This window comes from Tiliqua scincoides, chromosome 7, assembly GCF_035046505.1.
Source record: "Tiliqua scincoides isolate rTilSci1 chromosome 7, rTilSci1.hap2, whole genome shotgun sequence".
In the NCBI taxonomy this organism is placed as follows: Eukaryota; Metazoa; Chordata; class Lepidosauria; order Squamata; family Scincidae; genus Tiliqua; species Tiliqua scincoides.
The window spans coordinates 62,414,332-62,431,740 of record NC_089827.1 but is presented as its reverse complement, the minus strand read 5'-3'; the positions used below and the strand labels follow the sequence as shown (position 1 = coordinate 62,431,740).

The window sequence follows — 17,409 nt, the reverse complement described above, 5'->3', positions numbered from 1 at the left end:
TATCAGTTTTCAGCAAAACAGTTCTCAAAGTGAGTGGTCTTTGTAGCAAAATGAATGAGACTGCTTGTCCAAAGGGGCTTATGATCTAAAAAATAAAGATAAGAGAGGCTCTAACAACAATTTTCTGAACGAGGTGTTATGCTAAGAGCATGAATGAAGATGTTAAATTGAAGGATTCAGTATTTGAGGGGTTAACAGTTTCATTTGAGGGATAAATTATTTCTTTTATCATTACAGTTTTCCGTACCTTGTGAAGGCAATTAGTTCCTGAAAAACCCCTTGTAGGGTGAATTCTCGTAAGATGAGAACATAATTGCCATTAATTTCAGTGGTATTTGTATGGGTTCCTGACCTTGAAGTTGGCATCCATTTTTGTTAAAACACCAAATCCCATTAAAATGGACACAATTACTTCAATAGTTAACATTAATTATCATAACACAACTGAATAAGGCATTTCCCCTTCATTAATTACTGTATAATAAGGCTGTTTACCTGCTCTTGTTAAGCTCTTTCGTAGCACTGTACAGTTACAGTTTTTTCAACCTGTGGGGCAAACAAGTCGAGAGCTGAGGTCATGAATGAGTAGATGGTAAAAACTACAGAGCCCAAGATGTGGGAAGAAGCAACAGAAGAACGAACAATGCTTCTGAGATGGTTACTATATCCAGGACCATGGTCATGGAAAGAGCAAGAGGCAAAGCATGGGGTGCATTCAGGCTTGAAAAAGATGATATGAAGCTAACACCAACATCTTCAGGGTGAAGAGTGTGGGAAAAGATAGATCTCCAAAGAGGTGAACAGCAATAGTGCCAGTCTCAGAGGGGAAGCAAGTTGCAGTGAGGGCAAGTAGCTGGAGAGATTGAAAGGAGTACATCTCATGGGTTGTGACCACTTTCTGGGTGAGGAAGCAGCATTCCACAGGGAGCAGCAGGTGGGCATGGTGGAAGGGGGGAGCAGTGAAGGGAAATGAGATTAGAAGAGAGAGTGTGGCTGAGTGCCACAATACGGTCCAGGCAAGCACCAACAGGTTTAAGATAGTAGTGTACAGTGTCACATTGGAAGACTTAAGGAAAAAGAAGAGGAGAGAGAGAAATGGTCCTCGGAAGAGCAGTTGGAAACACAATGTGCAATCAATTCACCTGAGCATGTGACCCTCCTCTGCAGCTGTTTTTCCCCAGTAGCTCAGTGTTCTCAATGGGTCAAGGAACTACCCAGCCAAACAAAATAGCAAGGGCGACAACTGATCTCTCACCATCTTCACTTCATCACAGCTTCTTTGAAGATCTGGAGGAGTTAAGTTTCACTCTTTTGTTTCTGTAGTCATAAACATACAATTATTCTTTACCATTTTATTTTTTATTTACAACTGTTGCCTTCTATCCCTTACCTCCCATGAGGAACATCAACTTGGTTAAATGAAGGCCTCTGAGAGGAATTTTACCAGAGGGTACAAAGTTTCTTTTGGGCCCCTTCCCAAAGGGGAAGGGGAAAAAACAAAGGGGTCGTGGTGACAAGGGTGGGCAGAACAGGGGTGGGGAGGAGGCAAAACAGAGCAGGGGTTGGGCGGCAATAGCCAGAATGCAGAGTCCAGGTCTACCTGCCCATGCAGCACTGGCAGCAAGATGCCAGTAATATAAGTGTAATATGGCAAACCCAAACACACTCCTAAGTCTCTCTAAAATCTTTTACATATAGAAAATTATCGAAGAAAATTAGCATCATCATATTTAGGCTGGCACTAGAATGGAAAGTGTCCTGTGTGCACCAAACTGATTTCTGCAGCAGCTGTAATCCCGCAGCTGTGTCTCCGAGCTTCGATACACTCCTTCGTGGTAAGTGGATCTACAAGCCAAAGAGCTACTGTAGTAGGCCCATTTCTTCCCAGGTTTGACACTGTGTTTAGGAGTGTCATGTATGCATTCCTTGGCACAGCACATATTATTATTATTAGTAGTAATAGTATTACCCCTGCAAACTGGGTAAGAGGCACTTTTTCAGGTGGGTACTTCTCTTTTTAGCAGGGGGTGAGTAACTGGCCCACCTCACCCCAGCAGTCTCTTTTCTGGTGGCTACTGTTCTTTTGCATCTTTATAGATTGTGAGCCCTTTTAGGACAGGGAGCCATTCATTGTTTGATTTTCTCTGTAAACCACTTTGTGAACTTTCCATTGAAAAGCGGTATATAAATACTGTTAATAATAATAATAATAATAATAATAGTTGTTGTTGTTGTTGTTGTTGTTGCTAATATACCACTTTTCACAGCTTTCAGTAGCAGCATCAGCCACACACCCAGCATGCCACACAGGCAATAAGTGAAGTAGGAAAATAAAAGATCTACAGAAATTGCTGGTTCCCCTTCTTTGGCTTCTGGGTTCCTTCTTGACTCTGGACCCAGTTACATGTTACCCCCCTTTACCCCCTCTCATGGGCCCTGGGTTAAATGCAGTAGAAACAGGTATGATATGAGCTGTGGTTTATACAAATTGTCTCATTTATGCAGTAGACTGACTGAAAGAAAAAGATCTCATGGGTTATGACTGCTTTCTGGGTGAGGGAGCAATCTCAGCATTTCTTTCTTGGGAAATGTCAAGGTTGAATTGTTTCTTCGTTTCAGATGCTAAAGGGAGGTTTATGACCCAGTCCCATGAGCCACAGAGCTGCTCTAGCAGTGCAATATCATGACCTGCAGAACTGTGCTGTAGTTGCACACTAGCCCAAGATGTAGCTGTCTGCTAGTCTATATCGGGGTCTCTGTGTGGATTATGCTCGGAGGCTAAATGGGAGAAAAGCAGGATATGAGAGACTCTCTATCCTTGTAGGGAAATAAGGGGGATGTCAAAATGACCCCAAGTTCCTTTAAAACTAGTTCTGCCCATGGCAATGCATGAACATCTCCCTCTGCTAGCGGGGTCCCAGCAGCAGAGAATAGCATGCAGGCAGATACCAGACTGAGAGAATCAGGTATGGCTCATTCCCCACCACCAATGCAAGGTGACACAAATTCCTCCCCCCCCCCCCAACAATTGTCCCTGGGTGAAGGGAAACTGAGCTCTCCCTTCCCTACAAAAGTGTCATTACCCCTGCAGTTCGTCCTCCACCAAGAATGTTGCAAGGTCCCGACTACTTATATTTAACCCCCCTCCTTTCAAGGAGCCCAAGTTGCATACTTGGAGTGTTATTTTATTTTATCCTCACAGCAGCCCCGCAAGTTCAACTGGGTCACTGTTGCTGCTCTTCGGGTGCCCTTAAAGCTAAGGAACACACTTTGTCCTGGAGGCAATTTACTAGAACCTCCAGGGTCTCTCAGAGAGGAACGAAGGTCCCAATAGTTAACTTCCTTGAAAGCCAGGTGAAAGTCAGTGAGTACCTCTGAATTCCTTGTGGACTGAGGACTGCAAACATCATTGATCTAAAGGGCCAATGGCTTAATGAGTGGTTTCAGAATGAATGCATACTATCAGCTGAAAAATCAAAAGAACTAACACTTCTTTATCTCTGCACAGTGATTGATAGCAATCATCATTTTATTGTTATATAGCCTTTAGATAAAGCAGTACTGTAAATGTGAGATATGCTTTGAGCAGCTTTGGATGAATCAGAGAGGCATGTAACAGGAAACGATGGAATAAAAATGGATGCTAGACTCATACAAATGGTCAACCCAAAGTTCCTCTACTTTTAGCATGATGTTTCTAACAATGGCCAATCAGGTGGAGAATGTCTGTATGTGGTAGTTTCCCATGCTTTGCACACAGAGGGTGGCAGATTTGACTTCTGGTATCTCTAGTAAAGGCTGGGAAAGACCCCTTCTTGAAAACTTGGAGTGACACTGCCAGTTGGTACAGACAATAAGAGCTACATGGATCAAGGGTCTAACTGTGTTCAAAAACTAACTAACTAACTAACTAACTAACTAACTAACTAACTAACTAACTAACTAACTAACTAAACAAACGAAGGGCCCAGTGCTGCTCTGTGTGCACCAGCCCATTGCCGGTGCGCGCTGTTACAAAAGTGCCATAAGGCATGTTTGTGAGCATTACTGCAAGCCCAGTGCTGGAGCTAGCCCATTGCAAGCCCACGCTTGGCGAACTCCAGTGATCAGCCTGTGGTCCACCATCTGACTTCTTGCCCGGACTGCCGAGTGGCAGAGAGGTGAGTGGGGGGCAGGGAAGGCAGGGAGGAAGCGTTCCAGGGCAGGTGGAGGTTGGAGGAAGGCGTGGCAGGGGAAGGAAGCAGGGTGGGAGCGGGCAGGAGGGGGTAGGATGGCTGCGCTTAGCTCTGCCAGATCTGGAGCCCCGTGTTGGGCCGCTTGGACTCCTTGATTCTGCACCAGCTAAACAGCTGCTCATTGCAAGACTACTTTCCTTATCCAGCATGCTTAGGATGCCGGGCAGCTCAGGACTGGGCTGTAACTAGCTAACTAACAACAGCCCAATTCTAACCTGCCCTGGAGTCAGTCAGGTCAGCACACCTCTCTCAAAACTAGAAAGAAGTCTCCACCTGGGGGGAAAAGAGTCATGATATAAAAGGAGACATGTTTGAGCAACTGGTTGATTCCGGGAATTTGTGATAGCCTTCCCAACAAAACTTGATTAGCTTCTTTGCATTACAGTGCATACTACTGGCAGGCAGTTCAAAGGTTTCTCATTTTTAGGAGAGTTACATAAAATCTTATGCCGCAGTGGTGACAAAGGTTTTATTTATTTCACAGCATTATCTGTTGACTTTAAAGGCCTAAGTACTGAAGAGATGAAGCAATATTTTGTTAATGGTTAAACTGATAAAATAACTATATACAGTACAGCCTTAAAAAGAGATTTTGTTACATCTGTTTTTTTTAAAGAGCATAAATGGCTCTGTTCCATGGAGGCCAAGCCACAAATCTGAAAGGCGCTTCCCCCGCATATCTCCATGCAATTCCCAGGCGACCAGTGTCATAATTAAGTAATCCTCATAGTTTGCATAAAAGAATTCAATGTTGATTAACATAACATAAGAACATAAGAACAGCCCCACTGGATCAGGCCATAGGCCCATCTAGTCCAGCTTCCTGTATCTCACAGCGGCCCATGCAAAAGATTGCATGCAAAAGTGTTGGCAAAGAAGTTTTGCTCACTAGAAAGTTCAAGAACAGAGACCCTGGGTGATTCCAGATCTGTCTTATTATGAATGATGGGAAGTATGTATTAGGGAAGTATAATAGGAACAGTAGTTTCGTGCTGGTTGTGCTGGCCAGACAGAGTGCCAAACGTGAGCTCCTGCCAGACAGCACAAGGACAGGAGAGGTAGGAGATGGAGATGCGTAGGGCCTAGGAAGGGGTGGGATCGGTGGCACTGGTGCACATGGAATCCTATTCCCTCTCTGGGGCTTGAAAGCCCAACATGAGGCTTCTTGGATTTGCACTAGTCATTTAACTGGCACAGATCTGAATGGTCCCATTGAGCAGGCTGGGGCTTTACCCAGAGTAAGGAGACGAATGTCTCCCCAGTGCTCCTCCCTGCACAGTGCTGGATAGAGCATAGGCTGAGTAGACCCGCTGCTCTGGTGCTGGTTAGAATTAGAGTAATGCCCCAGTCACCCCAATGGGCCTTCTTGGATCTGCACTAACTATATTGCTGGTGCAAATCTGGGATGACCATGTAGGGCTGCTTGGCCCAGGAGCATGAGTTAGGATACAGCTGCTGCCGCCATTTCTACCCTCCTCCTTCCAATTCCACGAATCCTCCCCACATTCTGCCCTCCTCTGCCCAAAAACACTCTCTTCCGACCTCCAAACTGTCCTCCCGCCACTCTCCCCATATCTACACACCATCAGTGCAAAAATACATGTGCCAACTGGCACAAGGTTGGGATCTGACACTTCCAGGCTGGCAGGGGCCTTCACACTGTTCCAGCCAGCTCCTGAGTAGGTGCAAACGTGCCTTATGGTACGTTTACAGCACTTTGAGCCAGCATGGGGATGGCCACTCTGGCTCAAGTTACAGTTAGGATTGTACTGTCAGTTAAATAATGTGCTGTTTAGGGCGCTGCAAAATTTTTCAGAAAATTCATATCACTGGTCATCATTAATATGAGTATTTAGGATAGACCTATACTGATGGTAGCAAATATTGACCCGGCAAACCTGAGCACCACTTCTCTGCTGCTAAACAGATGGTGTGTGTATATGTAATTGCAGTGGAAAATCGATGGTGGAAAGGGATGTTTCACATTTTTTCTTAGCACCACTGTCCCTGCCCCCCCAACATTCCCAACTATATTGCTGAGGACATCTGATATGCACATCTGGAAAAAATCCATGGAAAAAATTATCTTGGGTGGGAAGCTACGTAAGAAAGTCACAAAAGTTTAACGTTCACCTGCTGCTCCTTTGCTGTGAATTGCCCACTTTGCTATTTCCAGACCAATATCAGCTGCCATCAACATATTGACATGCTAATGTACTTTGGGAATGATGAAAGTAAATTAATGCATACTGCAATTCTGTACTGTAGACAGACCTGTACTATTATTCCTCTCTTTCAGAAGGGCGCTTGAAAGAGCAGGTGGCTTGCCTAAGGCCAGTTTGTGTGAGTTCATGACATCTAAATTAAGAAGCTTTTAGTAAGAGATGCTAACTGCACTGTAAAATCCTTCTGATTAATTAAAAAAAGGGAGAGTTTGAGGTTGCGTCAAATATGTATGTTGAAGATCATCACAAATTAAAGGAACATATGTTCCATTTTTACCATGCTATGTTCCCTACTGTTTCACAATTAAAAGCTTTCCAAATATTTAATATAATACATTCACTTCTAAGCTATACAACATAAACAATAGTATAGACTGTGGGAGTTAATTACAGAGATGGCACTGACAAAACTATTATTATAATCTAATAACGCACAAGCAGCCCTATCCTAACTTGCGCTGGAACAGGCAGGCTGGGGGCCTGCGCTGTATCCAGCGCAAGTTTTGGGCTGCTTGTGGGTCAGCCTGAGGCAAGGAAATGCTTTCCCCATTACCCTGGGGGGAGGTGTAGCAGCCCCAATGGGGCTACTTGAATCTATGCCACCTAAAGAGGTGGCGCAAATCCGAGCAGCCCAGGACTGCCCTAGGCCGCCTGGGAACAGGTCTAGGATCCAGCATAAGTACTGGATCCTTGTCCCACCTCCTGCTCCCCTCCCATCCCCAGGAATGCCTGCTGTCCCCCCACCCCGAAACGCCTCCCTTCCACCTCTTCTCCACCCTCCCCATGCCCCTCAGACCCCTGCACTGGCCGAGCTCAGCCAACACAAACTCATCTGGTGTGTAGCTCATGTCAGTGCGGGGAGGCCAGCGCATGTCTGCGTGCTGGCCTATCTCCCCAAAGAGTGGCGCAAAAGTTCTTTACGGCACTTTCGCGACACACTTCAGCTGGAGCAAGGACTTGCACTGGCTGAAGGGGCACTCAGGATTGCACCCTAATACAAGGACCTCAAAAGCAGAATTCTTGAATTCTGCATGACATCTCAAGGAAGAATTTCTCACAGTACAGAGTGGTAGAAGAGCCAGAATCATGGCAGTAGGCACACAGAGGGGAAATATTTAAATGCCTCACTGTTGTACTTTGTCCTTCAGGACCTATGAAGATCAGGGCCATTACAGGACATAGGTGTGTGATTGCAGCCCACAATGTGCTGGAAACCCCTCTTCTCACAATTTGGTGAGTAAACTGCCTGAAATGTTAAAATTCTTGTATATATTTCTGAAGTAGCAGCCTTATCTATTAAGATTATTTGACAATCTACATTTGATAACATTTATTGTTGGCAATAATTTATCATTTTTAAACAAAATCATTCAAAAACAAAACAGAATGCCCTTTCTTCATTAGAATGTTGTACAGTGATATTTTCATTCATGCCCAATCTTCAGAAAAGATTGCAGAAAGATCTTAACAGCAATGCAGCTAATAACTTTTGTTCACTGGTCCATGAATTAATAAAGAAGAGCTTGAGAAAAAGAAGAAGGCCAATAATTGTACTGAACCAAAAATGTTAACATTCCACCTAAAGCAGTGTAGAGCTGAGAGCTTTTCAAAATGTGAATGTGGTACTGCAAAGCTGGCATTGCTGGCCCGTGGTTTCTGTGTCCCACTATGACTGCTAGCTTCATCTGTTTTACAGGTTTCTGTAGCACTACACAGTCAAGGTAGATTAGACCATGGAGACATAAGACTGGATTGTCCAGTGGCAAAGAGCAGCTGTGGGGAGGCCTTGGCCTGGACTGGGACTGTGGCATTAGGAATGGGAGGGGTTAACTCTTTTCCTCCCACAGAACCTTGTGCATGTAAGTTTTCCCTAATGGGGCAAAATAGCAGTTTTCATAGGAGAAAATGGTGAGGAGGGGAAGGATTATACTTTCTCACTTCACTCTAGTCTCAGTTCAAATTACTGCCACCTGGCTATTTGCCAAAATAGAGACAGGAGATCCAACCACAGATCTCTATCATTTTGTGTAGTTTGGCCCTCAATCTGTATCCATCAAAGTGGTTTTGATGTCTTGATGCTGTGTCATTGACAAAAGCATCTGCCAGACATTCTTCTCTACCATGTTCCTGTCTCACCGCTTGTTTGTTACTCCCCCTTCCTCCCAAAAAAATTAGTATATGAATGGATGAACACTTTTACTAGAGGAGAATTTACTGGTATTTGTGATCTGGTCTAATCAATTTCACGAGTCCATGTACAGGCATTGGAGTAGGAGAAATGTCTGCACTTATTAGGAAAAGGAAAAAAGCCTCCCCACTTTTCTATAGCAAGGTTCCCTCCCCATATGTAATACAAGTAAAAATAAATAGGCTTTTATGCTTTTAAACACTCCAGTTTAATCATGAGTCATGCGACTGTTATGCAAATATGGGGAAATCTAGTCTGGGAAAATCCTCTTACTGAGATGTTGATGTTAACACATTTCAAGATATATTTTACTGGGTCAAGGGATGTTAAGGAGTGATGGGTGTGTAACTGTGGAACGTCACTTCACCAACCTATCTGCTCTGATGGAGGCTCAAGATTCTGGTTATCTGGTGTGCTCCCTGGGGCATTTGGTGGGCCGCTGTGAGATACAGGAAGCTGGACTAGATGGGCCTATGGCCTGATCCAGTGGGGCTGTTCTTATGTTCTTAACTACAATTCCCAGAAAGCCTTGCAGGTCTCTTGTTATCTGGTGTGCTCCCTGGGGCATTTGGTGGGCCGCTGTGAGATACAGGAAGCTGGACTAGATGGGCCTATGGCCTGATCCAGTGGGGCTGTTCTTATGTTCTTATGGCATGCATGTGGGGCCACCAGCCATTTGTGCTGACGGCCTCACCCCATGCACCATTACAGTGGCTGCTGTACCAGTGACCCAGAGCTTGTGCTGCCTGTACAAGTTCTGTCAGGACAAAGCCCAAATAAGACTGGGCCATTAGTCTGCTGGGTTTTTAACCATGTAGTAAATATCACAAGATGTATAGAGATGTACAGAAATGTACAGAGAGAATGGAGTGCTTGCTCACTAGTGGAATCACTACTACCTCCATAATCTGGTCCTATCTACAAGCAGCAAGTACCTACAATAATTCTAAATTATTTGAAATAGATTGGCTAATGCAAAGTAATTCTCCATAACTACATATATCTATTTTAGTAAATTGTTTGATCCAAATCAAATTATAAGAAATAAATTGCCCTTAATAAAAAGCATACATTGATGCAGCACTCTTGACTTCAGGTATTCATTTCTTGTATGTCTTGCTCCAAGAGCAGAGGATAAAGTGATGATTATTCTTTTTTTTGCCATTAGCATTTTCAGACGTTTTGCCTGTGATGCATTCATGTGTCAATCTGGCTGACAGGAATAACATATGACTCAGAAGGTGGTCAACTGACCTATGGAAGTCTCATTTGGGGCAAGAAGAAAGCAGAATCTGGAGGGGTGGTAGTGTCAGGGGTGGGGCCATGACAGGCAGTAGCCAAAAGTCAACCCACCAATGAGGCCAACCCTTGAACAATCCAGTGCTGGTGACAGGACTGGCATGAGAAGCTTCCATTGATCACTGGGGAGACTGAAAGGAGCAGCCACTCCTCACTTGTCCCTGCTGTTGGTAAGCCTGAGGTGTTTGGTGGCCCATTATGCCATGGGGGACCCAGTGCAGAGCTTTGCCCCAGTGTCTCTGGTAATCTGACACTGGCACTGAGGATATGTGATGTTAAAAAGGGAATTCCAGTGTAAAAACTGGAGCAGGGAGAAGTTCCAATTCTGGCTGCTGGTTTAAGTCTTCAGGCTCCTTTCGGTTAGGAGGAAGATACCTGACTGGGCTCTCTCTGAGGCCAAGTACTACATAGTTCCTCAAGACGGAGGGGGGAATTGTAAGCAAGGATGTCTTCAGGGTAAGGTTCACAGTATCTCACTTGGGATTGGTACTTGCTAGAGCACTTAATACCATGTACCTATTTGTTTTCTAACCACCCAAACCTTTCCAATTTTCCAGTGCCGATGCAGCCGCAGTGCAGTCCTGAAGTAAGGGAACAGGTGTTCCCTTACCTTGAGGAGATCTCTGTGGATGTCACCCACTTTAGGTTGCAGCTTACACCCCATTGGCACAGCTGCATCGGTACTGGAAAGTTAGGATTGGGCTGTCAGAAAACTTCTCAACCTGGTTGCTCATTTTAAGGCTTCAGTCAAGCTAAGAGAGAGATGCTTCGGCACTAACTGTACTTCTGTTCTGTGCCTTGCTGCTACATAGCTTCCTATGAAGGAGGCAAAGCGTTTAAGAAAGGAGACCTCCAGAGTAATGCCAGCAAACCGCTCACTGTTGAATGAAGGAGAAGCGAGAGTTGGTACTCGGCAATGTGCCCATCAGTTGCTGCACCACTAGAAGCTGCAGTAAGAAGTAAGAATCCCAGTAAGAAGCTTCTCCTCCCATCCCGGAGTTGTGCTCTGTCAAGCTTTCCTTGAGTCCCTATACTTCAAGTCTGTTTAGATAGTTCAGCAAAGAAAGAACTGTTAATGAGTAACCTTTGTCCACTATAGGGCTGAACCAATGAAGAGAAGAGTTTAATCCTAAAGTCAGCATGTTATCGCTTCTCCCAAACCAAGAAAAGCAAAACAAAAATCTTCCTGTTGGAAAATCATCCGGATTTTGAACAGATTGCAGAACTACTGAGTGTGGCATCTTATCAGAGTACAGGAAGACCCTGAGGGTAAGTGACTATTTTGGGGGGATGATACTTTTTGGACAATATTGTGTATAGACTACTATTCTATTCATTCTATTCATTGGTATTTGACAAGTAGGGGAATTTATAGGCTGTGACATTGAATGAAGAGTTACAACAGGCAATGATATAGAGATAAAATTTCTAAAACATTGTATCTTGTAATAAAGAATTTTTTTCAGAAGTAGGATAAATTTTGGGGGAGGGGGAGAGAAAGCAAAATACGTTACCGGTTTAATAGCATGCCACAGTGGCTTGTGGGGGGTGGCTTGTGTAATTTTAGCCCATGTTAAACTGTGGGGTCAGTTGGGGTTTTCCCTTCATTGGAATGGTTAAATATTGCCAAAACGATGCTTACATTGGCAATTAATTGTTTATGTATAATTAATTTCCTAACTAATTGCGATTAATTTTCCCATTGGTGATAACAAAATATGATTCATCTTTAAAGACCGAGAAGTTGTTGAGGATCAGTGTTATGAATCAATAGCAGCTACAGATATCTGCTGTTCAGTAAAGTGTTCAATCTAAAAGGAAAAAAAATGGTATTAGTTTTGCTGTGGCATTCAGAAGTCCCAACCTGGAATTCTGGCTTTCTGGGTATCTGTAGTGCACAAGGATCCACTTCGGTAGAGCAAGAAAAGCAGATGCTAACAAAGCACTTGGCCAAAGTTGTAGCTTTAGTGCTAGCATTACTAATTTGCTCACAAAGCTGGAATCACTGCAGTCCTTAAAAAAGCCTTATTCATGACTGAACCTCAATGACTCAGGTAAGAGCAGGACTTGCATAGAATTAGTGACTCCAGCACTTGAGTAAATCCTCTTTACTAGACTATTTTGTTTCTCTTTTCATATGAAACATATAATGTGGGTTTAAATTATTTTATTTCCTCCCAAAGATCCTTCACAGTACAATCAGCCTGCATCTTATGCCAAGGTTATGATCCAGGGTTGGAACGTAAAGCCAAAATCATGTATAGTCAACTCCCTTAAAGCCAACAAATATGTACTGTCTCCTTAAGAACTAAAAGCATAGTATGAGAGACTCATGCAGGTACAGAGGGAATAGCAGCTTCATTCTTCCATTTTAGGCTTGTTTCAGGGTATAAATAGAGGAAGTGGAATGGCAGGGGGAGTCACACTATTTAAACTATTGTTTTTAATCTTTTTTGGAGGGGCAAGTGTGCATACTTCCCCCCCCCCCAAAGTGTGACACAAGTTAGTTGCGTGTATTATGTAGGCCGACTGTATTCTGGACTAGCTGATTTCTAGGCAAGCTTGATCTCAACAGTAATCACTGTCTGCCAGCTTGGTTCCCTCTGTCCTGTTGCATATTGGTTCAGCAAAAGGACTGATTTAAACGGTGCACAAATAGATGAAATTCAGCATATATTTATTTATTCAGCTCATATATACGTACAAACCAACCCAAAGGGCAGACTTCTAGATCAGTGTTTCTCAAACTTTTTAGAGGCCCTAGAGCAGTGATGGCCCAAACTGCCACCCAAAACCCACTTACTTAACGCAAAGTGCCGATAGGCAATTTAACCTGAATACTGAGGTTTTCCTTTAGAAAAAATAACTCATACATTAACATCTTTGTGCTGCTTCCCTCAGCCTGTGCTGTGCAGTGTAGAGTGCTGGCTGGGTGGCTGGTTGGCTGTATGAGCGGCTGGAACACAGGAACATAAGAACATAAGAAGAGCCCGCTGGATCAGGTCAATGGCACATCTAGTCCAGCTCCTGCATCTCACAGTGGCCCACATCTATAATAAGGAGGTAGCACATACCCATCAGGGCTAGTAACCCATGATGGACTTTTCCTCCATAAATTTGTCCAATCCCCTCTTAAAGGCATCTAGGCTAGATGTCATCACCACATCCTGTGGCAAGGAGTTCCACAGGTTAATTACATGCTGAGTAATTGTGCTCACTGTGTACAAGTTGGGCAATTACATGCTGGGTAAGTCGGTGTTCCTCTTTTATTGAGCAGGGGGAGAGTAACTGGTCCTCCACACCCCAGCAGTGTCTTTTCTGGTGGCTGTCTGCTGGTGTTCTTTTGTTTCCTTTTACATTGTGAGCCCCTTAGGGACAGGGAGCATATAAATGCTGTCAGTAATAGTAATACTGTGCAAGATTGCATTTATTTTTTAATTAAGCCAGCAGTATCCTAGTTGGATGGCTGCATCATGCTGTATTTCATGAACACTCACAGCTATGTGAAATTCTGCATGCACTTCTTTTCCAATAGGATTGGAGAAACAATTCTGTGGTTTACCTTTAAGATCATATAAAAATTAGTTTTGTGTGAGGTTCTTACAGATAAGCCTCCAGTGGGCAACAAGGCAGAGCCAGCAGCATGTGCAAGGCTGGCGCTGCAAAGCCCCTGCTGTGGCCCGAGCCCTCTGCTCCCCTCCAGCTCTGATCCCCTCCAGCTATGCCACACTGTGAGCTATGCTCCCCACCAACCTAGCTCCTCTCCAATCCTGTCAAGGGAATGTCCGCACCACACCCTCAGGCTGCAATCCTACCCTCACTTTCCTGGGAGTAAGCCCCACTGACTACAATGGACTTACTTCTGAGTAAACATGCATAGGAGTGGGCTCTCAGGCTGCAATCCTAGCCATGCTTTCCTGAGAGTAAGCCCCACTGACTACAGTGGACTTACTTCTGAGTAGACATGCATAGAAGTGGGCTCTCAGGCTGCAATCCAAGCCACACTTTCCTGGGAGCAAGTCCCAATGACTCTAATGGGACTTCCTTCTGAGTAGACATGCATGGGCTTGGGCTCTGAGGCTGCAGTCCCAGCCATGCTTTCCTGGGAGCAAGCCCCATTGACTCTAATGCAGGGGTGTCCAAAGTTTTTGGCAGGAGGGCCACATCATCTCTCTGACATTATGTCAGGGGCCAGGGAAAAAAAGGATTAATTTACATTTAAAAGTTGAATAAATTTACATAAGTTTACATAAATGAATATATTAAAGATGAACTTATATGAATGAATGAAGGTCTTGCAAAAGCTCAAGGCCTATAAAAGGCCTTGCACAAAGCAAGGCTGGCCTTTCCTTGTCTGCCACTACTGCATCACAGATGTGAAACAACAAGCAGTGGAGGGAGCCCTCATCCCACAACTCATGTGAGAGGTTAAACAGTCGCCCTCACGCTGAGAGCAGTTGCGTCGGGCCAGTGTGGGCTCCAACAAATCTCTGGAGGGCCAGAGGCTCATTGGAGACTGGGGACTCCCTGAGGGCCGCATTGAGAGGCCTCGAGGGCCGTAAGTGGCCCCAGGGCCGGGGTTTGGGCACCCCTGCTCTAATGGGACTGACTCCTTTGTAGACATGCATAGGATTGGGCTCTTAAACTAGGAGCACCCCCCTCCCATTTTGACTAGGGCTGCAATCCTACCCTCACTTTCCTGGGAGTAAGCCCCACTGACTACAGTGAACTTGCCTCTGAGTAGACAAGCAATCCTACTGAGTAGACAGTAGGATTGGGCTCTGAGGCTGCAATCCCAGCCACGCATTCCTTGGAGCAAGCCCCAATGACTTTAATGAGACCTACTCCGTACAGGGCTGGCACCTCAAAGCCTGCAGCAGCAGCAGCAGCAGCTTTGCTGAGCCCACATGACATGCTGCACCTTCAAGCTACGTGCAAGCCTCCCGCTTTACCCGGGACAGGGGAGGGAGGAAGCGCTCCCATTGGGCTGCTGGGGGTGACATGAGAAACGTCCCCTCACAGAGCCTCTCAGCCTTGCTCCTCCCCAGGGGCCTGTCCGTTCCTTCCCCCCCCCCCGGCTGCTGGCGCCTTCCAGGGGCGGTTTGCAGAGGCTTTCGCCTGGCAGCTGGGGCAATGGCTTGAGTGCCCACCAACAACGTTCTGCGCACCCTCTGTGGCACGCATGCCATAGGTTAGCCATCACTGCCCTAGAGGCTGCTGCCTGATTATAAATGCCAAGGGGTGTGGCTATAATGGTGATTGGGCAGCAGTACTGCCCCCCAAGTAACAGCTTGTTTAACCCTTGATGCACTTAGCCTCATCTGCCTTGTCAGTTTCGTAAACCACCACAAATTGGGTTATGAGCCACTGACCCACAGTGAGAACCAATAGGGGTTCTAGAATCTAGGGGGTTTGCACAGAAATTGGAGAGACAGTTGAGAGTAATGCCAAGGAGGTATATCTAGACCAGACCACTGGTCCCCTGGTCTCCAAACCCCAACCAGGGGGCCAGATGCGGCCCACGGAGAGCCTCTATCCAGCCCGCGGCCAGCCTCTGATCCCCTGAGAGCCTGTGGCTCAGTTGACCAAACACAACCAGAGTTGTGCCTTTGGAGTGGGGGAATGGGGGTCCATTTAAGTGTGTATTTCTTGAGCTGTGTTCATGCTTGGAGAAGTCCTGGACTTTTGAGCCCATTCATTTATTCATTCATCTAAGTTCCATCTCTAATGCATTTATTTAAATTATATATTTAATTTTTTTTTCCGGCCCTCGACACTATGCCAGGTATTACATGCAGCCCTTTGGCTGAAAAGTTTAGAGACCCCTGATCTAGACCATGAAGAGACTTTTAGATTAGTGCAATCACATTTCAGAAAAATGTAATCTGATCATTTTCAATTGTTTGCCATTGAAAGAAGTCCCTCTGGTGTCTAATAATTATGACATTCTGCAAATACGTTTGACATGTTCAAATTGTTTATTTTATCTGATTGTTTATTTTATCTGTGCATGGAAAACTTCAACTACATTCTAATGAAGACGCCTGGTGTTTTGTTAAGATTATATTCGGGGGGGGGGGGAAAGGGTGATTCCTGACTATGACACATACATGGAAATCAAAGCCAAGTTTTCAAAGATCTCAGCTCTCACATAGGCTGAGTTGATTTAAAAAGGGATTTCTCATTTTTTAAAAAGAATGTCAGAGGGTTGCATTCTATGTTTAGTCATGAATAAGGAAATTATTGCTATGTTTCATTAATTTCAATGAGACAGGATCATGACTAATTTCCTTAGTTGTGACAAACTAAATTTAGGATACAACCCAGAAAATATTTGCAGAAACTGATGTTTGCTGATGTATACAGTTCATCATATTAGCAAATTAGTTCAAAATGTGGTTAAGCACAACACTTCAAACAGACTGTTTTGTTAATAAAATAATGTTGGGTTATTTTTATATTCTACCAGGGGTTTATATTCCATGTCCATTTCCTTGGCATCCCGATAAAAGAATTCGAATTTCCATAGTGCTGTGGTGATAGTTGCCATTATTTTGCTGGACATGGTAGCCAACATTCCTAATTTCTTCATATCTAGCATTAATTTGGTTCATTGGTTCATCTTATGTAACACACAATACTGCAAGGTAAATGATATATTACAGGTTGGATTGATCTATATTACTTCTTTCAAGCAGCTGCAGATTTCAGAGAATTCGGATCACCCTAAGAGATGAGTAATGTACTGTTGCAAGCAGCTGTACAAACCTGCTTTATTTTTTTCATTTTCAGGTTCCTGTTGACACTTGGCTTAACTTGTTGTCTTTCTTTTCTTATTCAGGACTCTATGGCAGCAGAGATGAACCTAATAGGGCATTCCCAGCTACTTGCAACAGATGAGTTTTCTCTTTCTGAAGGCCCACATTTATACAGTAAGTCAGAAAATACTCTAAGAATAAAATGGAGATTTTTAAAATCAAAGTTCTACTATTATTTTTGGTTCTCTTTTGGTATTTACTTTTACAACTCTAGGACTATCACCGCAAAGACCCTTTACCAGGTTCCTGACAGTGACAACTGCCAACCTTACAGGGTTGTCCTAGAATTGCCAGGAATCAGCATCAATCTCCAGATGACTGCTGAAAGTAATCCTGGAGATTTTCAACATTGCATCACGTTGGGGGGGAAACATCTCCAGGAATACCTTCAGTCAGCGTTGGCTATTGTATTACTTCACCACTCAGCCAGACATGACCAATGACTTGCCTTCCATGTTATAAAAATGGAGCCCATGTAATCAGTGGTGCAGAGACTGTATAATATGCTCCCCATGGAAATCTCTCTATCCGATCTCTGTGTTTTGAGGCATCTTTCAAAACATCTTTCCTGTTTTAGAATCTGAAGTTTTAGTTGCCTTCTGCTATTCCTGGGGTTTAGAATTATTTTCTTCTTATTTGTCTCT

The 17,409-nt window shown here is 44.3% G+C and overlaps 1 protein-coding gene across 1 annotated transcript in view; it reads left to right on the top strand.

Moving 5' to 3' along the window:
- Positions 1-16,794: 16,794 nt before the first annotated feature.
- Positions 16,795-17,409, top strand: part of NR1H4 (nuclear receptor subfamily 1 group H member 4) — a 39,089-nt gene continuing 38,474 nt past the window's right edge. Inside the window, exon 1 of the mRNA XM_066634491.1 lies at positions 16,795-16,879. Within this exon, the coding sequence (XP_066490588.1) occupies positions 16,795-16,879 (85 nt within the window). The remainder of the gene's footprint in view (positions 16,880-17,409) is intronic.